General features: G+C 43.6%; 1 protein-coding gene across 1 annotated transcript in view; it reads left to right on the top strand.

The window, feature by feature from the left end:
* Positions 1-24,374, top strand: part of LOC148513469 (uncharacterized) — a 466,228-nt gene that overhangs the window by 139,627 nt on the left and 302,227 nt on the right. The window contains exons 38-43 of the mRNA XM_088481822.1: positions 9,266-9,480; positions 9,631-9,849; positions 17,379-17,485; positions 23,426-23,579; positions 23,670-23,769; positions 23,891-24,057. Coding sequence (XP_088337948.1) covers positions 9,266-9,480; positions 9,631-9,849; positions 17,379-17,485; positions 23,426-23,579; positions 23,670-23,769; positions 23,891-24,057 — 962 coding nt within the window. The remainder of the gene's footprint in view (positions 1-9,265; positions 9,481-9,630; positions 9,850-17,378; positions 17,486-23,425; positions 23,580-23,669; positions 23,770-23,890; positions 24,058-24,374) is intronic.

Below are 24,374 nucleotides of genomic sequence, written 5' to 3'. Positions count from 1 at the left end.
AACCTACTGTACAAATGTTTCCAGTCCTGTATATATGGTATGTTCTGTACTCACTACTGAGACACAACCTACAGTACAAACGTTTCCAGTCCTGTATATATGGTATGTTCTGTACTCACTACTGAGACACAACCTACAGTACAAACGTTTCCAGTCCTGTATATATGGTATGTGTACTCAGTCCTGAGACACGACCTACTATACAAATTTTTCCAGTCCTGTATATATGGTATGTTCTGTACTCACTCCTGAGACACAACCTACTGTTCAAATGTTTCCAGTCCTGTATATATGGGTATGTTCTGTACTCACTGCTGAGACACAACCTACTGTACAAATGTTTCCAGTCCTGTATATATGGAATGTTCTGTACTCACTCCTGAGACACAACCTACTGTTCAAATGTTTCCAGTCCTGTATATATGGGTATGTTCTGTACTCACTGCTGAGACACAACCTACTGTACAAATGTTTCCAGTCCTGTATATATGGTATGTTCTGTACTCACTGCTGAGACACAACCTACAGTACAAACGTTTCCAGTCCTGTATATATGGTATGTGTACTCAGTCCTGAGACACGACCTACTGTGCAAATGTTTCCAGTCCTGTATATATGGTATGTTCTCTACTCACTCCTGAGACACAACCTACTGTACAAATGTTTCCAGTCCTGTATATATGGTATGTTCTGTACTCACTGCTGAGACACAACCTACTGTACAAATGTTTCCAGTCCTGTATATATGGTATGTTCTGTACTCACTCCTGAGACACAACCTACTGTACAAACGTTTCCAGTCCTGTATATATGGTATGTTCTGTACTCACTCCTGAGACACAACCTACTGTACAAACGTTTCCAGTCCTGTATATATGGTTGTTCTGTACTCACTGCTGAGACACAACCTACAGTACAAACGTTTCCAGTACTGTATATATGGTATGTGTACTCAGTCCTGTATATATGGGTATGTTCTGTACTCACTGCTGAGACACAACCTACTGTACAAATGTTTCCAGTCCTGTATATATGGTATGTTCTGTACTCACTCCTGAGACACAACCTACTGTACAAATGTTTCCAGTCATGTATATATGGTTGTTCTGTACTCACTGCTGAGACACAACCTACAGTACAAACATTTCCAGTACTGTATATATGGTATGTGTACTCAGTCCTGTATATATGGGTATGTTCTGTACTCACTGCTGAGACACGACCTACTATACAAATGTTTCCAGTCCTGTATATATGGTATGTTCTGTACTCATTCCTGAGACACAACCTACTGTACAAATGTTTCCAGTCCTGTATATATGGTATGTTCTGTACTCACTGCTGAGACACAACCTACTGTACAAATGTTTCCAGTCCTGTATATATGGTATGTTCTGTACTCACTCCTGAGACACAACCTACTGTACAAACGTTTCTAGTCCTGTATATATGGTATGTTCTGTACTCACTGCTGAGAAACAACCTACTGTACAAACGTTTCCAGTCCTGTATATATGGTATGTTCTATACTCACTCCTGAGACACAACCTACTGTTCAAATGTTTCCAGTCCTGTATATATGGGTATGTTCTGTACTCACTGCTGAGACACAACCTACTGTACAAACGTTTCCAGTCCTGTATATATGGTATGTTCTGTACTCACTCCTGAGACACAACCTACTGTGCAAATGTTTCCAGTCCTGTATATATGGTATGTTCTGTACTCACTGCTGAGACACAACCTACTGTACAAATGTTTCCAGTCCTGTATATATGGTATGTTCTGTACTCACTGCTGAGACACAACCTACTGTACAAATGTTTCCAGTCCTGTATATATGGTATGTTCTGTACTCACTGCTGAGACACAACCTACTGTACAAATGTTTCCAGTCCTGTATATATATGGTATGTTCTGTACTCACTGCTGAGACACAACCTACTGTACAAATGTTTCCAGTCCTGTATATATGGTATGTTCTGTACTCACTACTGAGACACAACCTACAGTACAAACGTTTCCAGTCCTGTATATATGGTATGTGTACTCATTCCTGAGACACGACCTACTATACAAATGTTTCCAGTCCTGTATATATGGTATGTTCTGTACTCACTCCTGTACAAATGTTTCCAGTCCTGTATATATGGTATGTTCTGTACTCACTCCTGAGACACAACCTACTGTACAAACGTTTCCAGTCCTGTATATATGGTATGTTCTGTACTCACTCCTGAGACACAACCTACTGTACAAACGTTTCCAGTCCTGTATATATAGTATGTTCTGTACTCACTCCTGAGACACAACCTACTGTACAAATGTTTCCAGTCCTGTATATATGGTATGTTCTGTACTCACTCCTGAGACACAACCTACTGTACAAATGTTTCCAGTCCTGTATATATGGTATGTTCTGTACTCACTGCTGAGACACAACCTACTGTACAAACGTTTCCAGTCCTGTATATATGGTATGTTCTGTACTCACTGCTGAGACACAACCTACTGTACAAACGTTTCTAGTCCTGTATATATGGTATGTTCTGTACTCACTGCTGAGAAACAACCTACTGTACAAACGTTTCCAGTCCTGTATATATGGTATGTTCTATACTCACTCCTGAGACACAACCTACTGTTCAAATGTTTCCAGTCCTGTATATATGGGTATGTTCTGTACTCACTGCTGAGACACAACCTACTGTACAAACGTTTCCAGTCCTGTATATATGGTATGTTCTGTACTCACTCCTGAGACACAACCTACTGTGCAAATGTTTCCAGTCCTGTATATATGGTATGTTCTGTACTCACTCCTGAGACACAACCTACTGTACAAATGTTTCCAGTCCTGTATATATGGTATGTTCTGTACTCACTGCTGAGACACAACCTACTGTACAAATGTTTCCAGTCCTGTATATATGGTATGTTCTGTACTCACTGCTGAGACACAACCTACTGTACAAATGTTTCCAGTCCTGTATATATGGTATGTTCTGTACTCACTACTGAGACACAACCTACAGTACAAATGTTTCCAGTCCTGTATATATGGTATGTTCTGTACTCACTCCTGAGACACAACCTACTGTGCAAACGTTTCCAGTCCTGTATATATGGTATGTTCTGTACTCACTGCTGAGACACAACCTACTGTACAAACGTTTCCAGTCCTGTATATATGGTATGTTCTGTACTCACTCCTGAGACACAACCTACTGTACAAACGTTTCCAGTCCTGTATATATGGTATGTTCTGTACTCACTCCTGAGACACAACCTACTGTACAAACGTTTCCAGTCCTGTATATATGGTATGTTCTGTACTCACTCCTGAGACACAACCTACTGTACAAATGTTTCCAGTCCTGTATATATGGTATGTTCTGTACTCACTGCTGAGACACAACCTACTGTACAAACGTTTCCAGTCCTGTATATATGGTATGTTCAGTACTCACTGCTGAGACACAACCTACTGTACAAACGTTTCTAGTCCTGTATATATGGTATGTTCTGTACTCACTGCTGAGAAACAACCTACTGTTCAAATGTTTCCAGTCCTGTATATATGGGTATGTTCTGTACTCACTGCTGAGACACAACCTACTGTACAAACGTTTCCAGTCCTGTATATATGGTATGTTCTGTACTCACTCCTGAGACACAACCTACTGTGCAAATGTTTCCAGTCCTGTATATATGGTATGTTCTGTACTCACTGCTGAGACACAACCTACTGTACAAATGTTTCCAGTCCTGTATATATGGTATGTTCTGTACTCACTGCTGACACACAACCTACTGTACAAATGTTTCCAGTCCTGTATATATGGTATGTTCTGTACTCACTACTGAGACACAACCTACAGTACAAACGTTTCCAGTCCTGTATATATGGTATGTGTACTCAGTCCTGAGACACGACCTACTATACAAATGTTTCCAGTCCTGTATATATGGTATGTTCTGTACTCACTCCTGAGACACAACCTATTGTACAAATGTTTCCAGTCCTGTATATATGGTATGTTCTGTACTCACTGCTGAGACACAACCTACTGTACAAACGTTTCCAGTCCTGTATATATGGTATGTTCTGTACTCACTCCTGAGACACAACCTACTGTACAAACGTTTCCAGTCCTGTATATATGGTATGTTCTGTACTCACTCCTGAGACACAACCTACTGTACAAACGTTTCCAGTCCTGTATATATGGTATGTTCTGTACTCACTGCTGAGACACAACCTACTGTACAAATGTTTCCAGTCCTGTATATATGGAATGTTCTGTACTCACTCCTGAGACACAACCTACTGTTCAAATGTTTCCAGTCCTGTATATATGGGTATGTTCTGTACTCACTGCTGAGACACAACCTACTGTACAAACGTTTCCAGTCCTGTATATATGGTATGTTCTGTACTCACTCCTGAGACACAACCTACTGTGCAAATGTTTCCAGTCCTGTATATATGGTATGTTCTGTACTCACTGCTGAGACACAACCTACTGTACAAATGTTTCCAGTCCTGTATATATGGTATGTTCTGTACTCACTCCTGAGACACAACCTACTGTACAAACGTTTCCAGTCCTGTATATATGGTATGTTCTGTACTCACTCCTGAGACACAACCTACTGTTCAAATGTTTCCAGTCCTGTATATAAGGGTATGTTCTGTACTCACTGCTGAGACACAACCTACTGTACAAACGTTTCCAGTCCTGTATATATGGTATGTTCTGTACTCACTGCTGAGACACAACCTACTGTACAAATGTTTCCAGTCCTGTATATATGGTATGTTCTGTACTCACTGCTGAGACACAACCTACTGTACAAACGTTTCCAGTCCTGTATATATGGTATGTTCTGTACTCACTGCTGAGACACAACCTACTGTACAAACGTTTCTAGTCCTGTATATATGGTATGTTCTGTACTCACTGCTGAGAAACAACCTACTGTGCAAATGTTTCCAGTCCTGTATATATGGTATGTTCTGTACTCACTGCTGAGACACAACCTACTGTACAAATGTTTCCAGTCCTGTATATATGGTATGTTCTGTACTCACTGCTGAGACACAACCTACTGTACAAACGTTTCCAGTCCTGTATATATGGTATGTTCTGTACTCACTGCTGAGACACAACCTACTGTACAAACGTTTCCAGTCCTGTATATATGGTATGTTCTGTACTCACTGCTGAGACACAACCTACTGTACAAACGTTTCCAGTCCTTTGTATATGGTATGTTCTGTACTCACTCCTGAGACACAACCTACTGTACAAACGTTTCTAGTTCTGTATATATGGTATGTTCTGTACTCACTGCTGAGACACAACCTACTGTACAAACGTTTCCAGTCCTGTGTATATGGTATGTTCTGTACTCACTCCTGAGACACAACCTACTGTACAAACGTTTCTAGTTCTGTATATATGGTATGTTCTATACTCACTGCTGAGACACAACCTACTGTACAAATGTTTCCCGTCCTGTATATATGGTATGTTCTGTACTCACTCCTGAGACACAACCTACTGTACAAATGTTTCCAGTCCTGTATATATGGTATGTTCTGTACTCACTGCTGAGACACAACCTACTATACAAATGTTTCCAGTCCTGTATATATGATATGTTCTGTACTCACTCCTGAGACACAACCTACTGTACAAATGTTTCCAGTCCTGTATATATGGTATGTTCTGTACTCACTCCTGAGAAACAACCTACTGTACAAACGTTTCCAGTCCTGTGTATATGGTATGTTCTGTACTCACTCCTGAGACACAACCTACTGTACAAATGTTTCTAGTCCTGTATATATGGTATGTTCTGTACTCACTGCTGAGACACAACCTACTGTACAAATGTTTCCAGTCCTGTATATATGGTATGTTCTGTACTCACTCCTGAGACACAACCTAATGTACAAATGTTTCCAGTCCTGTATATATGGTATGTTCTGTACTCACTACTGAGACACAACCTACAGTACAAACGTTTCCAGTCCTGTATATATGGTATGTGTACTCAGTCCTGAGACACGACCTACTATACAAATGTTTCCAGTCCTGTATATATGGTATGTTCTGTACTCACTCCTGAGACACAACCTACTGTACAAATGTTTCCAGTCCTGTATATATGGTATGTTCTGTACTCACTGCTGAGACACAACCTACTGTACAAATGTTTCCAGTCCTGTATATATGGTATGTTCTGTACTCACTCCTGAGACACAACCTACTGTGCAAACGTTTCCAGTCCTGTATATATGGTATGTTCTGTACTCACTGCTGAGACACAACCTACTGTACAAACGTTTCCAGTCCTGTATATATGGTATGTTCTGTACTCACTCCTGAGACACAACCTACTGTACAAACGTTTCCAGTCCTGTATATATGGTATGTTCTGTACTCACTCCTGAGACACAACCTACTGTACAAACGTTTCCAGTCCTGTATATATGGTATGTTCTGTACTCACTCCTGAGACACAACCTACTGTACAAATGTTTCCAGTCCTGTATATATGGTATGTTCTGTACTCACTGCTGAGACACAACCTACTGTACAAACGTTTCCAGTCCTGTATATATGGTATGTTCTGTACTCACTGCTGAGACACAACCTACTGTACAAACGTTTCTAGTCCTGTATATATGGTATGTTCTGTACTCACTGCTGAGAAACAACCTACTGTTCAAATGTTTCCAGTCCTGTATATATGGGTATGTTCTGTACTCACTGCTGAGACACAACCTACTGTACAAACGTTTCCAGTCCTGTATATATGGTATGTTCTGTACTCACTCCTGAGACACAACCTACTGTGCAAATGTTTCCAGTCCTGTATATATGGTATGTTCTGTACTCACTGCTGAGACACAACCTACTGTACAAATGTTTCCAGTCCTGTATATATGGTATGTTCTGTACTCACTGCTGACACACAACCTACTGTACAAATGTTTCCAGTCCTGTATATATGGTATGTTCTGTACTCACTACTGAGACACAACCTACAGTACAAACGTTTCCAGTCCTGTATATATGGTATGTGTACTCAGTCCTGAGACACGACCTACTATACAAATGTTTCCAGTCCTGTATATATGGTATGTTCTGTACTCACTCCTGAAACACAACCTATTGTACAAATGTTTCCAGTCCTGTATATATGGTATGTTCTGTACTCACTGCTGAGACACAACCTACTGTACAAATGTTTCCAGTCCTGTATATATGGTATGTTCTGTACTCACTCCTGAGACACAACCTACTGTGCAAACGTTTCCAGTCCTGTATATATGGTATGTTCTGTACTCACTGCTGAGACACAACCTACTGTACAAACGTTTCCAGTCCTGTATATATGGTATGTTCTGTACTCACTCCTGAGACACAACCTACTGTACAAACGTTTCCAGTCCTGTATATATGGTATGTTCTGTACTCACTCCTGAGACACAACCTACTGTACAAACGTTTCCAGTCCTGTATATATGGTATGTTCTGTACTCACTGCTGAGACACAACCTACTGTACAAATGTTTCCAGTCCTGTATATATGGAATGTTCTGTACTCACTCCTGAGACACAACCTACTGTTCAAATGTTTCCAGTCCTGTATATATGGGTATGTTCTGTACTCACTGCTGAGACACAACCTACTGTACAAACGTTTCCAGTCCTGTATATATGGTATGTTCTGTACTCACTCCTGAGACACAACCTACTGTGCAAATGTTTCCAGTCCTGTATATATGGTATGTTCTGTACTCACTGCTGAGAGACAACCTACTGTACAAATGTTTCCAGTCCTGTATATATGGTATGTTCTGTACTCACTGCTGAGACACAACCTACTGTACAAATGTTTCCAGTCCTGTATATATGGTATGTTCTGTACTCACTGCTGAGACACAACCTACTGTACAAACGTTTCCAGTCCTGTATATATGGTATGTTCTGTACTCACTGCTGAGACACAACCTACTGTACAAACGTTTCTAGTCCTGTATATATGGTATGTTCTGTACTCACTGCTGAGAAACAACCTACTGTGCAAATGTTTCCAGTCCTGTATATATGGTATGTTCTGTACTCACTGCTGAGACACAACCTACTGTACAAATGTTTCCAGTCCTGTATATATGGTATGTTCTGTACTCACTGCTGAGACACAACCTACTGTACAAACGTTTCCAGTCCTGTATATATGGTATGTTCTGTACTCACTGCTGAGACACAACCTACTGTACAAACGTTTCCAGTCCTGTATATATGGTATGTTCTGTACTCACTGCTGAGACACAACCTACTGTACAAACGTTTCCAGTCCTTTGTATATGGTATGTTCTGTACTCACTCCTGAGACACAACCTACTGTACAAACGTTTCTAGTTCTGTATATATGGTATGTTCTGTACTCACTGCTGAGACACAACCTACTGTACAAACGTTTCCAGTCCTGTGTATATGGTATGTTCTGTACTCACTCCTGAGACACAACCTACTGTACAAACGTTTCTAGTTCTGTATATATGGTATGTTCTGTACTCACTGCTGAGACACAACCTACTGTACAAATGTTTCCCGTCCTGTATATATGGTATGTTCTGTACTCACTCCTGAGACACAACCTACTGTACAAATGTTTCCAGTCCTGTATATATGGTATGTTCTGTACTCACTGCTGAGACACAACCTACTGTACAAATGTTTCCAGTCCTGTATATATGATATGTTCTGTACTCACTCCTGAGACACAACCTACTGTACAAATGTTTCCAGTCCTGTATATATGGTATGTTCTGTACTCACTCCTGAGAAACAACCTACTGTACAAACGTTTCCAGTCCTGTGTATATGGTATGTTCTGTACTCACTCCTGAGACACAACCTACTGTACAAATGTTTCTAGTCCTGTATATATGGTATGTTCTGTACTCACTGCTGAGACACAACCTACTGTACAAATGTTTCCAGTCCTGTATATATGGTATGTTCTGTACTCACTCCTGAGACACAACCTACTGTACAAATGTTTCCAGTCCTGTATATATGGTATGTTCTGTACTCACTCCTGAGACACAACCTACTGTACCATGGCAGAAAATTCATGAAGCAGCTCCTACTGAACGCATTTAGAAAGGTAGAAATTAGAGGGATATGAGTATATACAATTGGGGGATGTAATATGAGGGTCATTGTCCTATTCATTTCAGATATTATTGTGCTGGTGGAGCTGAAACACCAACTCCAAGTCATGGTTCCTCCGGTGGTCTGTGCCCACCAGGACACTATTGTCCCTCTGGATCTGCCAGTCCTGTACCCTGCCCCCTTGGCACCCATAAGTTACAGAGTGGCGCTACTGAATGTAACATCTGTCCTGCTGGTCAATACTGTATGCCAGGGATGAGCCCCCAGCCGTGCCCTAGAGGTAATCACTTACCTGCGCCTCTTCTATTGTATCATTACTCTGCACTCCTGTGATTACTGCAACCTTTTGTTTGTATTTGTGCCACAATCTAAACTACATTGTGCTGCTAAACTGCTGGACCTTACGGTTGTTTAACAATTCTCCTATTAGGATTTTACTGTCTTCAGGGAACCGGTGTGGACTGGAAGCCGTGTCGTCCTGGGACCTACAGCTCGGAGCTGGGGCTGGAGAGTGTGTCCGGGTGCAGAGTGTGTGATGGGGGCAGATACTGCATGTTCTATAACTCCACCAGTGTGACCGGAGACTGTGCAGAGGGTTATTACTGCACGGCTCATTCCCAGCGACCGGATCCAGAGGAAGAGCTACCAGGTGACACCTTACAGCCCTATTTGTCTTGTGTGGAATGTTGAAGCGACTAAGAAGCATATTTATGAAAAACTGCGCCCCCCTAAATGAAGAATCTTTATCACAGCGTATCCTGGCAATAATGATCCTTATCACAGCGTATCCTGGCAATAAGGCTCCTTATCACAGCGTATCCTGGCAATAAGGCTCCTTATCACAGCGTATCCTGGCAATAAGTGTCCTTATCACAGTATATCCTGGCAATAAGGATCCTTATCACAGCGTATCCTGGCAATAAGGATCCTTATCACAGCATATCCTGGCAATAAGAATCCTTATCACAGCATATCCTGGCAATAAGGATCCTTATCACAGCATATCCTGGCAATAAGAATCCTTATCACAGCATATCCTGGCAATAAGGCTCCTTATCACAGCATATCCTGGCAATAAGGGTCCTTATCACAGCGTATCCTGGCAATAAGGATCCTTATCACAGCGTATCCTGGCAATAAGGATCCTTATCACAGCGTATCCTGGCAATAAGGGTCCTTATCACAGCATATCCTGGCAATAAGAACCCTTATCACAGCGTATCCTGGCAATAAGGGTCCTTATCACAGCGTATCCTGGCAATAAGGATCCTTATCACAGCGTATCCTGGCAATAAGGATCCTTATCACAGCACATCCTAGCAATAAGGATCCTTATCACAGCATATCCTGGCAATAAGAATCCTTATCACAGCGTATCCTGGCAATAAGGATCCTTATCACAGCATATCCTGGCAATAAGGGTACTTATCACAGCATATCCTGGCAATAAGGATCCTTATCACAGCGTATCCTGGCATTAAGGCTCCTTATCACAGCGTATCCTGGCAATAAGGATCCTTATCACAGCGTATACTGGCAATAAGTGTCCTTATCACAGTATATACTGGCAATAAGGATCCTTATCACAGCACATCCTGGCAATAAGGATCCTTATCACAGCATATCCTGGCAATAAGGATCCTTATCACAGCATATCCTGGCAATAAGTGTCCTTATCACAGTATATCCTGGCAATAAGTGTCCTTATCACAGCATATCCTGGCAATAAGGATCCTTATCACAGCGTATCCTGGCAATAAGGATCCTTATCACAGCATATCCTGGCAATAAGGATCCTTATCACAGCGTATCCTGGCAATAAGAATCTTTATCACAGCGTATCCTGGCAATAAGGATCCTTATCACAGCGTATCCTGGCAATAAGAATCCTTATCACAGCATATCCTGGCAATAAGGATCCTTATCACAGCATATCCTGGCAATAAGGCTCCTTATCACAGCATATCCTGGCAATAAGGGTCCTTATCACAGCATATCCTGGCAATAAGGGTCCTTATCACAGCGTATCCTGGCAATAAGGGTCCTTATCACAGCATATCCTGGCAATAAGGATCCTTATCACAGTATATCCTGGCAATAAGGGTTCTTATCACAGCATATCCTGGCAATAAGGATCCTTATCACAGCATATCCTAGCAATAAGGATCCTTATCACATCATATCCTGGCAATAAGGATCCTTATCACAGCGTATCCTGGCAATAAGGATCCTTATCACAGCACATCCTGTCAATAAGGATCCTTATCACAGCGTATCCTGGCAATAAGGATCCTTATCACAGCATATCCTGGCAATAAGGATCCTTATCACAGCGTATCCTGGCAATAAGGGTCCTTATCACAGCATATCCTGGCAATAAGGGTCCTTATCACAGCATATCCTGGCAATAAGGGTCCTTATCACAGCACATCCTGGCAATAAGGATCCTTATCACAGCATATCCTGGCAATAAGGGTACTTATCACAGCACATCCTGGCAATAAGGATCCTTATCACAGCATATCCTGGCAATAAGGGTACTTATCACAGCATATCCTGGCAATAACGATCCTTATCACAGCACATCCTGGCAATAAGGATCCTTATCACAGCGTATCCTGGCAATAAGGGTCCTTATCACAGCATATCCTGGCAATAAGGGTCCTTATCACAGCATATCCTGGCAATAAGGGTCCTTATCACAGCATATCCTGGCAATAAGGGTCCTTATCACAGCGTATCCTGGCATTAAGGCTCCTTATCACAGCGTATCCTGGCAATAAGGATCCTTATCACAGCATATCCTGGCAATAAGGGTCCTTATCACAGCATATCCTGGCAATAAGGGTCCTTATCACAGCACATCCTGGCAATAAGGATCCTTATCACAGCATATCCTGGCAATAAGGGTACTTATCACAGCACATCCTGGCAATAAGGATCCTTATCACAGCATATCCTGGCAATAAGGGTACTTATCACAGCACATTCTGGCAATAAGGATCCTTATCACAGCATATCCTGGCAATAAGGGTCCTTATCACAGCATATCCTGGCAATAAGGGTCCTTATCACAGCATATCCTGGCAATAAGGGTCCTTATCACAGCACATCCTGGCAATAAGGATCCTTATCACAGCATATCCTGGCAATAAGGGTACTTATCACAGCACATCCTGGCAATAAGGATCCTTATCACAGCATATCCTGGCAATAAGGGTACTTATCACAGCGTATCCTGGCAATAAGGATCCTTATCACAGCACATCCTGGCAATAAGGATCCTTATCACAGCGTATCCTGGCAATAAGGGTACTTATCACAGCCTATCCTGGCAATAAGGATCCTTATCACAGCGTATCCTGGCAATAAGGGTCCTTATCACAGCATATCCTGGCAATAAGGATCCTTATCACAGCATATCCTGGCAATAAGGGTACTTATCACAGCATATCCTGGCAATAAGGATCCTTATCACAGCATATCCTGGCAATAAGGATCCTTATCACAGCACATCCTGGCAATAAGGGTACTTATCACAGCATATCCTGGCAATAAGGATCCTTATCACAGTATATCCTGGCAATAAGGGTCCTTATCACAGCATATCCTGGCAATAAGAATCCTTTTCACAGCATATCCTGGCAATAAGGATCCTTATCACAGCATATCCTGGCAATAAGGATCCTTATCACAGCGTATCCTGGCAATAAGGATCCTTGTCACAGCACATCCTAGCAATAAGGATCTTTATCACAGCGTATCCTGGCAATAAGGGTCCTTATCACAGCGTATCCTGGCAATAAGGATCCTTTTATTGGTGGAATTATTCAGTGTAATTTGCCGGTACACAGGCTCTGATAAGATCACGTCCCAGCAATCAGTAAGAAATAAAGTGATCACATTAAATTCTGGGTTCAGACCCTGACTGGGCAACTGTGCATACGCTGCCATCTATGCGCAATGCAAAAATCTCGCCATTGCCGTCGCGGACTGCCCTGGTCCCCTGGAGAGTAAACGTAAGATCCATCTCTGGCAGAGCTGCCCTACTGAGGGTAATGGGCTCAAGGCACATAAAGATGGCGTTATCCCGCACATGCAAGATTAGGGGGCCCATTTATCATGCTATATTTGCGACAATATCCCCGAAAACATCAGTTATCGGGGGTTAACCGCAAATATTAAGTTACCCCCGGATGTATTAAGGAGGGACCGCAGCAGCTTCGATACCTGCTGAGATCCCCTTATTCCCACTGGCAGCCGCAACCCCCACAGGTTTCTATGGGAGATGCGATGCTGCCAAATTTACCAACATCCGGAATACAGTGCATCCTGGATATTGGCCCCCTCAGCTAATGTCACCTGAAGATGGCGTGAGCCGCTGTAGCCTATGGGCTATACTACGCATGCACATCGCAGGGTCGGGCTTCATTCGGAGCCCCTGTCCCGGCATGTGCCGGATGATACATTCCGGTGATAGAATCGCATGTTGCAATGAGATCATGGGCTGTGATGTGATACATGGGGGCCTAGGAAAGCTACTGTATGCTTTGCAGATCTTGTTACATAACGTGTCCAGCTAATGGGAAGGCTGCTGTGACGGCTGGCGGAATAGAGAGCATCTTTCATATCTGCTGCTTTCAGTGTTATTACATTGCAGAGATCGTTCATTCTGCTCCTATACATGCTGAAGCAGCAGTGTACGTATATTTTAAAGACATAATTGCTTGTTACATAAGCCCTTTACAGACAGAGAGACAGATCCTCTGATTCTGATGACCCATAGAAAGCAAGATATTACCCTATAACCCCAGTCATTTATTTATAGATAAAACAATTCTCCACAATGACAGCAAAGTGCCTCCCGGAAAGGATGTGCAAATGCAGTGCGCCACCAGTAAGGGCGCTAAAATTTCCTCGCACCACATAGCGGTGTGTAGAAGAATGAATGATGTTTTGCTCCCATAATACTCTATATATAACATAGTAATGGCACATTGCCTAGACTGTATCCTCCTCCTCTGTATCCTATAATACTGTATATAGAACATAGTGACGGCACATTGCCTAGACTGTATCCTCCTCCTCTGTATCCTATAATACTGTATATAGAACATAGTGATGGCACATTGCCTAGACTGTATCCTCCTCCTCTGTATCCTGTAATACTGTATATAGAACATAGTGATGACACATTGCCTAGACTTTATCCTCCTCCTCTGTATCCTGTAATACTGTATATAGACCATAGTGACGGCACATTGTCTAGACTTTATCCTCCTCCGCTGTATCCTGTAATACTGTATATAGAACATAGTGATGGCACATTGCCTAGACTGTATCCTCCTCCTCTGTATCCTGTAATACTGTATATAGAACATAGTGATGGCACATTGCCTAGACTGTATCCTCCTCCTCTGTATCCTGTAATACTGTATATAGAACATAGTGACGGCACATTGCCTAGACTGTATCCTCCTCCTCTGTATCCTGTAATACTGTATATAGAACATAGTGATGGCACATTGCCTAGACTGTATCCTCCTCCTCTGTATCCTGTACTACTGTATATAGAACATAGTGACGGCACATTGCCTAGACTGTATCCTCCTCCTCTGTATCCTGTACTACTGTATATAGAACATAGTGACGGCACATTGCCTAGACTGTATCCTCCTCCTCTGTATCCTGTACTACTGTATATAGAACATAGTGACGGCACATTGCCTAGACTGCATCCTCCTCCTCTGTATCCTGTAATACTGTATATAGAACATAGTGATGGCACATTGCCTAGACTTTATCCTCCTCCTCTGTATCCTGTAATACTGTATATAGAACATAGTGATGACACATTGCCTAGACTGTATCCTCCTCCTCTGTATCCTGTAATACTGTATATAGAACATAGTGACGGCACATTGCCTAGACTTTATCCTCCTCCTCTGTATCCTGTAAAACTGTATATAGAACATAGTGACGGCACATTGCCTAGACTGTATCCTCCTCCTCTGTATCCTGTAATACTGTATATAGAACATAGTGATGGCACATTGCCTAGACTGTATCCTCCTCCTCTGTATCCTGTACTACTGTATATAGAACATAGTGACGGCACATTGCCTAGACTGTATCCTCCTCCTCTGTATCCTGTACTACTGTATATAGAACATAGTGACGGCACATTGCCTAGACTGTATCCTCCTCCTCTGTATCCTGTAATACTGTATATAGAACATAGTGACGGCACATTGCCTAGACTGTATCCTCCTCCTCTGTATCCTGTAATATTGTATATAGAACATAGTGATGGTACATTGCCTAGACTATATCCTCCTCCTCTGTATCCTGTAATACTGTATATAGAACATAGTGATGGCACATTGCCTAGACTATATCCTCCTCCTCTGTATCCTGTAATACTGTATATAGAACATAGTGATGGCACATTGCCTAGACTTTATCCTCCTCCTCTGTATCCTGTAATACTGTATATAGAACATAGTGATGGCACATTGCCTAGACTTTATCCTCCTCCTCTGTATCCTGTAAAACTGTATATAGAACATAGTGACGGCACATTGCCTAGACTGTATCCTCCTCCTCTGTATCCTGTAAAACTGTATATAGAACATAGTGACGGCACATTGCCTAGACTGTATCCTGTAATACTGTATATAGAACATAGTGATGGCACATTGCCTAGACTTTATCCTCCTCCTCTGTATCCTGTAATACTGTATATAGAACATAGTGATGGCACATTGCCTAGACTTTATCCTCCTCCTCTGTATCCTGTAATACTGTATATAGAACATAGTGACGGCACATTGCCTAGACTTTATCCTCCTCCTCTGTATCCTGTAAAACTGTATATAGAACATAGTGACGGCACATTGCCTAGACTGTATCCTCCTCCTCTGTATCCTGTAATACTGTATATAGAACATAGTGATGGCACATTGCCTAGACTGTATCCTCCTCCTCTGTATCCTGTAAAACTGTATATAGAACATAGTGACGGCACATTGCCTAGACTGTATCCTCCTCCTCTGTATCCTGTAAATCTGTATATAGAACATAGTGACGGCACATTGCCTAGACTGTATCCTCCTCTGTATCCTGTAATACTGTATATAGAACATAGTGACGGCACATTGCCTAGACTGTATCCTCCTCCTCTGTATCCTGTAATACTGTATATAGAACATAGTGATGGCACATTGCCTAGACTGTATCCTCCTCCTCTGTATCCTGTAATACTGTATATAGAACATTGTGATGGCACATTGCCTAGGCTGTATCCTCCTCCTTTGTATCCTGTAATACTGTATATAGAACATTGTGACGGCACGTTGCCTAGACTGTATCCTCCTCCTCTGTATCCTGTAATACTGTATATAGAACATAGTGACGGCACATTGCCTAGACTGTATCCTCCTCCTCTGTATCCTGTAATACTGTATATAGAACATAGTGATGGCACATTGCCTAGACTGTATCCTCCTCCTCTGTATCCTGTAATACTGTATATAGAACATAGTGACGGCACATTGCCTAGACTGTATCCTCCTCCTCTGTATCCTGTAATACTGTATATAGAACATAGTGACGGCACATTGCCTAGACTGTATCCTCCTCCTCTGTATCCTGTAATACTGTATATAGAACATAGTGATGGCACATTGCCTAGACTGTATCCTCCTCCTCTGTATCCTGTAATACTGTATATAGAACATAGTGACGGCACATTGCCTAGACTGTATCCTCCTCCTCTGTATCCCGTAATACTGTGTTGGTGTGTGTATATAATCCTCAATATACTTCAATATGGCCTTGTATAACACTAATAATACGCTCTTGGGATCCCTGCAGGTTCAATGATCTTACTCTGTGGCTTCTGCTGGTTACAATAAATTCCCATATCATCCAACAAAACGTGGTGGAGAGAAAGTAATCAACAAATCTTCTTATGATGAAACAGAATAATTTGACTTATTTTGCTGATTGTAGGAGCTTGATGGTGTCTGATGATGACATAATGAGTTCTCAGCTTGTTGTTTGATCTCCTGTATACTCCAGTAGGGTCTCCTCAGTAATCACGTTTATTAGTGGATTGGATTCATTGTTCTGCTGCCAACACAGGTGAACTGAATAACGTTCTTTTTCTTATGCCAGGATCTGCTGGGCCATGTCCTGCTGGCCATTTCTGTCCTCGGGGCAGTGTTGTCCCCACTCCTTGCCCGCTCGGTACCTTCAGCTGGAGAACAAAGCTGCACTCAGAGGTAGGATTACTAGTGGGAAAGTCACAATAATGCTGCTGCCAGTAAAGTTTATACTGGATGACAGTCATTCACCAGAAAGGAGGAAATTGTCATTAACGCTAACCAGAGGATGGGGAAAGAGCAGAGGATGGGGAAAGAGCAGAGGATGGGGAAACATCAGAGGATGGGGAAAGAGCAGAGGATGGGGAAACATCAGAGGATGGGGAAAGAGCAGAGGATGGGGAAAGAGCAGAGGATGGGGAAACATCAGAGGATGGGGAAACATCAGAGGATGGGGAAACATCAGAGGATGGGGAAAGAGCAGAGGATGGGGAAACATCAGAGGATGGGGAAACACCAGAGGATGGGGAAACACCAGAGGATGGGGAAACACCAGAGGATGGGGAAACACCAGAGGATGGGGAAACACCAGAGGATGGGGAAACACCAGAGGATGGGGAAAGAGCAGAGGATGGGGAAAGAGCAGAAGAGAAACATTATTACATTTTCTGATTCAGAAACTAAATTGGGATTTGTATTTTAACCATTTACCATGATATGTCACTATTAGAAGCTTATGGGCCTGATTCATACCCGGACGCTATGAGTCACAGTGCGCGTGCGCGAACCAGTCATTGCGATGGGAAAGTGCTCGCCGGTAGCCCGCAGTCGGGCCGCTATTTTGAGTGACAGTGCCGTTTGTGGGTGGTAACAGGGGAAGGTGCTTGAAAATGGGGGTGTGGATGTGCGAACGCAGACGTGCCCAACCATCAGAACGGCGTGTAATGGGTGTGCATAACTAGCAAAGTAGCGTCATTACACACGTGACTGGGTTGTATTTTAGCCTGAACTGCTCACAATGTTGTGGTGGGAAAAGGCTACCACAAACGCTGCAAGCAGCTCCGATGGCTCTCCATGTTCCCGATTGATCCTACAACTGCCGGAGATGACGTGTATTGCGAGTGGCAAAACGGCGTCTTTATACAGGTGCGAGCGCATAGTGCGGCCACTCGCTATTACTTAGTAGGCGGCTTTACACGACGCAGTGCGAGCGCATGATTTAAATAGCCGGCCCCTTTTAGCCAGCAAGCGGACGCAAATAGCGTCCGGGTCTGAATCAGGCCCAATGTACTATGCGAGCACTGTCCCCTACATTTAGAGCCAGCAGGCAATTTTGGTCTGATACAATATTCATCACGTTGTGCCTTAGCAATATCACTGGGTCCTGGTAATTGGCTGAATATTGGCTTAACCACCACCTCCTCAATGTGTAGGTAATGCGCAATATTATACAGTCAGACAAACTGCTACTAAGCTTAAAGAACTGCTATTTGTGCACTTGTGTCATTTAATATATAATTTTGCTTCTCTATTATTCTGTCTGTTACACTCAACCTAAAGCTGGGTACATACTGGAGCGATGTTGTTCCGATTTGGCCAAATCGTAACGACAGATCATGCATATTGCGCATTGGTGTATGCACGGTATGCGCATTCCCGCAGTCGCATGCGATGTCGTCTTGTTTGATGTGCTGCTGCGCCATGCAGTGTAATGAAGGACAGAACAAGTGATCGTTTCCTTGTTCATTACATCGTTCTGATGTGTACCCAGGATCCGATATGTTCGTTCCTTTGGGCCGACATAACAGCTGGGTACACATCACTCCTCTGTGTGGGTTATATCTGGTGCAGAGTATTTTCCTATATAGTCCTTACCCTTTCACAATATGTCTGGGAAAGGCTATGCTGCAGGAGCGCTCCCTGAAAAAGTCAGGACTGTCCAAAAACGTCTTTGCTTGTGCTAAATGTAAAACAAAATTTTCACATGCCCGGGCAGACTGGGGGATGCTTACTACTCCTGTGCAGAGGACGTCAAGCCTGCGAATGCATCTGTTGGGTGGCGACACTGGCAGGGGCTATGTCAGAGTTGTGGCAACAATTGGTGGCCTCTAGGCAGATGCAGCCATCACCTCTTGTTTTCCCAGGTGGTTCTGCGGCCCCTTCTCTGGTCCATCTTCTGGGGTGACATATCAGAGTCAATCAGCGTTTCAGCCTTCAAATTCAGTTGAACCACCCTGGACTCAGGGCTTGGCCCGTTCAGTCCAGGGGTTGGTACAAGTTTCCTCCTCTCTAAAGATGCTACTGGATTCTTCCGCCATAGGCTCAGACAAGTGGACGAGATGGTCCACTTCCCAGAAGCTGTGGCTTCCAGCTATCTACCTGTCAAGTTGGTTATGATACTCCAGACTTACCGCAACAAGGACCACTTACATCAGTTACGTTTAACGGCGTGGCTGTTGAAACATCCATCCTAAAGGCGAGGTGGTCATTCCAACTATGCTTAAGGCTCGGAAACTGGTCTCCACAGCACATTACCACCACATCTGGTGGGCTTATGTGGCTTGTTATGAGCAAAATTAGTTCTCTTCTTCTTTCCGACTCTCCCATCTGTTCATGTTTTCTTCAGGTGGGTCTGCATGCGTCTGAGATACTTGAAGTTACAGGTTTCAGGTTTATCAGTTTTTCTCCAGCGTTGTTTGACCTTGATCCTGGAGCTGCAGCTGTTTATGCAGGGGGTCCTCCATCTCCAGCCTCCGTTTCTTCCTCCCATGACTTTGTGGGACTTCACTCTGGTCTTACAGTTTTTACAATCTGTTCTATTTCAACCACTTGATTCGGTGGACTTGAAGTACCTATCTTGGAAGACAGCCTTTCTGGCAATTTCCTCTAACAGGAGAGTTTCCATGTCGGTGCCTTGTCTTGTCCATCTGCTTATTTGGTGTTTCATGATGACTGGGTGGAGTTCCATATACAACTCTTCTTTTTATCAAGGTTGTCTTCAGATTCCACATCAGCCTATAGTGGTTCCGATTCTCCCCAACGAATATTCCTCAAAACATTCTTTGGACATAGTTAGGGTCCTTCGATTGTATTTTTCCCTGTATCTCAGCTTTACGGAACACTGATAACTTGTTTGTCATTGCTTGTGACAATCATAGATGATAATCATAGCAGAGTTGGCCGTCTTCAAAGCAAAAAATATCTCGGTGAATCCCAGTGGTTTTCTAACAGGCCTACATTGCCGGCCTGTGCCTACCAGAGTTTTGGCTCATTCCACTAGGTCTATGGGAGCCTCTTGGGTTGCACGGCATGGGTACTCTGCTGCTCAGCTGTGTCGTGCTGCCACCTAATCACCTTTGCATACCTCGAGGTGTCCTTAGTGTAACAGTGGATTTAGACGAAAAATAGATTTTTGTATTTGCTTGTAAAATCCATTTCTCTGATTCCATGGGGGACACTGGGCGCCCTCTCTGTGCTACTGTGTTTGGTTGTTGGATTGTTGTTTGGTTGTGTTTTGCTGTTGTGTTTGCTTTTTTGTTTCTGTGACGCGTTCAGTCGCTTTGTTGTGGGGAATTTTCTCTTCTTTTCTTTTTCTCCTCTTCCTCTGCATCTCTGTTTGGGCTTGGTTAAACTTACCTGAAGTCAGGTGGGGTATAGAGGGGGAGGAGTTAAGTTCAAATCATGTAGGATTTAAAGTGCCAGGCTCCACACTCCACCGTCTGTACCCCAGCGATGCATCAGTGTCCCCCATGGAATCGGAGAAATACACTTTACTGGCAAATACAAAAATCAGGGTTAGAGCTAGTTCACACCGGATTGGAAACCGCACACCTCAGAGCATCTGTCGCTGGTTGCAGTTAAGCAGCTCAGCCTGGGGACAGTGGCAACACATTCAGTGTCCCACACCCCCTCAATTGAGACAGGGTTTAAAGCTGTCCTTGCCCATCTCTGATGGACCCCATCTAAAACAGTCCAGTTCTTTAACGAGGCAAAGCAGGAAGCAGTACCCACGAGATGTACTGTACTAACATCCCGTCTACTGGAGTGGTGGGAGTGAAAGCTCCCCCCTCTGGTGAACCCTGTGAGACCCCACAGTGCATCAACCTAGTGCCGTTGTGCACCTCCCGGCCGGCTCCAATGGGCATTACGAGCCCAGCTGCCACCGCAGACAGGGACATTGCTGTCTCTGCTGTGGTGATAGGGCAACTGCAGCTGTCGAAATCGATAGCTGCAGCTGTTGGAACAGTCAGTGATACCAATAAACCCTATAACGCCCCTTCATACATCTCTCCCATGGTTCCTTCTCTCAGACTTAGCTTGGTTGACTTTAACAGTTTGGCTGTTGAAACCATGATTCTCTGGGCTAAGACGTTTTCTGACTAGATCATACCTATTCTCTGACCTTAACCATAATATGTATCACAGAGTTTACCAGATAAGCATTTCTCTGTGTTACCAGCAGAAGAATCATACGCTGGTGTTGAAGTTGTCTTGTTCTTACAGGATGACCTGGACACTGGAATGAAAGTGGCCTCTCTGAAGGGTCTTACGCAGCCATCATCATTAGCATCTGAACCAGGCCCCATGCTAGGTGCTAAAGATCAGAAACAGGCGCTGTGTCTCCCTACCCAATGCTACCATCATGCATGGAAGTTGGGTTCCCTGCTTATGACACTTCCATGAAATAAGGATGTTCCTTGCAAACACATGGTCATCGCCCAGTTATAGTACCACCCAGAAAACGTCCATCTCTGTCAGTTAGCGTAAGTCTGATCCAATGGATGACCCCCAAGAATTTAATTCTTTAGCGTAAGATCTGTCCGCTTTCCCGCTTGGGTCTGACGTGTTATTGGGCCCTGTGGATGCAGGTTTTAGGATTATCTATATGTTTTCAAAGAAAATGACCAACCAGTCAGGAAGCTACTTCACTGGACGGATTCCATGACCTTACATGGGAGGTGTCGTTTTTGTTTTATTTAAATCAAGACATTGTGATTCCCGGATTGCCCCGTAATTTGACCCTGGGCAGTGGTGGACTTAATTCTACTTGATGATGTTCTGTCCTTGAGGATCTATGTGTATAGATCAGCATTATAGCTCAGAGACTGACAGTCTTCCAGTCTTGTTTGAGCCACACAAAAAGCTTTGCCAGCAACCAAACAATTGTTGCCCTATGGATCATGGCTAGTAATCGCCACGTATACGTCTTAAAACATGTCCCCCTTCCTGTACCTTTTGGATGGCGCGTCATGGTGCGGCGGTAATACAGCTGTGCAAGGATGAACATTTAGGCACCATTCATACATTCAACAAATTCTACAAGTTCCGTGTATTTGTGGATTAGGACGCAAGTATTACGCACGCAGCTTTGGCTGGCCATGGTTAGTGGTGTCTCCAAGATTGGATGATGTTAAATCTCTTTCTCTTGTCCATTGGGGACACTGCGTCCCCAGCCTTTGTTGTCCGCTCTGTTCTCTTTGCTCTAGGTTGGAGTATGGTACTGGAGTGTTTCTATGTATGGGCTTGTTAAGTTTAAAGCGAATCCTATTGGCTCCTCAGAGGCAGCTGGGATGTAGAGGGAGGAGGGTCTCGTTGCAGACAGATCCCTCTGCACTCCATGGGTAGCAGTGTCCCCAAATGGAGTAAAAGACACAGATGTAACGGCGAGTAACTATAAACTAGTGATACTCTTACAGGTGAGGGATTGTTCCTGTAAAGATCTCTGTGAGCTACATAAGTACACACAGTAGCAGGTTGCAGAGACAGTGAAGGCGGGTCTGGACAGCCTGTTACTCTCCACGTGTTGTAAAATTACAAGCCCCAGCATGCTCTGCCAGCTGATAGTGGGTGTAGAGCGAGCCTGCAGCAGTTAGAGATATATGGAAGCATGCACTAGGAAACTAGGACGAGAAAGGGACTTGGATTGAACAATTTTGGTGCAAACAATGTTTTATTATTTATAATCGGTGACGCAGCCGGTGTCATCGTAGGTGCAGAACATTCATAATTTTTTCACTTTTAGTAATGGCCCAGCAATGTTTTTCAGTAATGTACAGTAGTCCGTCTCCTAGTGTAGTACTTGCAGGATGATAAATAATAATGCATTGTCCCATATAACAGTCTGAGTGTTCTGCATGCTCTGCCGGACATTACTGCGACTCCCCTGGCCTAGTGATACCAGCTGGACCATGTTCTGAAGGTTTCTATTGCGTCTCCTCATCTACATCTCCTCATCTGCCCGCTGTTGGCGCTATGGGAGGTCCATGTCCGACAGGTAATGCTGCAAAGCGATCACTCCTGGGACCTGCAGATAACGTTGTGGAATTTATGTGTAAGATGAACTGTTGTCGTCATTGTCTTTCAGGACATTTCTGCCCTGTTGGCTCCGCTGCTCCTCAGCCATGTCCTCCTGGAACATATAACCCTATAGTACGACAAGGGGTTTGCCAACCTTGCCCAGGAGGGTAAGATATGCCCGACTACCTACTACCCAGAACAGGCTCTTGTTGTTTTTTGTGTGCGATTTGCAGAACGGTTTATTCACCTAATAACGATCCATTATTAACATCTCCTCTTGGACTTTAGGTTCTTTTGCCCTGGGAACAGTACATCTCTGGAGGGTAAGGAGTGTCCTCGGGGCTTTTACTGTCCTGCAGGGGCAATCTCTCCTACACAATTTCCATGTCCCAGAGGCACATACAACCCACAGAGAGGAAGCCACCACGCTGAGGACTGTTTACCGTGTGACCCAGGTGATGTGTTTGCACAGATTGGGTCAGATGATGTGATTGCACAGATTGGGTCAGGTGATGTGATTGCACAGATTGGGTCAGGTGATGTGTTTGCACAGATTGGGTCGCGTGATGTGTTTGCACCGATTGGGTCAGGTGATGTGATTGCACAGATTGGGTCAGGTGATGTGTGTGCACAGATTGGGTCAGGTGATGTGTGTGCACAGATTGAGTCAGGTGATTTGTGTGCACAGATTGGGTCAGGTGATGTGTGTGCACAGATTGGGTCAGGTGATGTGTGTGCACCGATTGGGTCAGGTGATGTGTGTGCACCGATT

Source organism: Taudactylus pleione, unplaced genomic scaffold (assembly GCF_031769625.1).
Source record: "Taudactylus pleione unplaced genomic scaffold, aTauple2 ptg000278l, whole genome shotgun sequence".
Lineage (NCBI taxonomy): Eukaryota > Metazoa > Chordata > Amphibia > Anura > Myobatrachidae > Taudactylus > Taudactylus pleione.
Note: the sequence above shows the minus strand (reverse complement) of the source record. Positions and strands in the feature narration are given on the sequence as shown.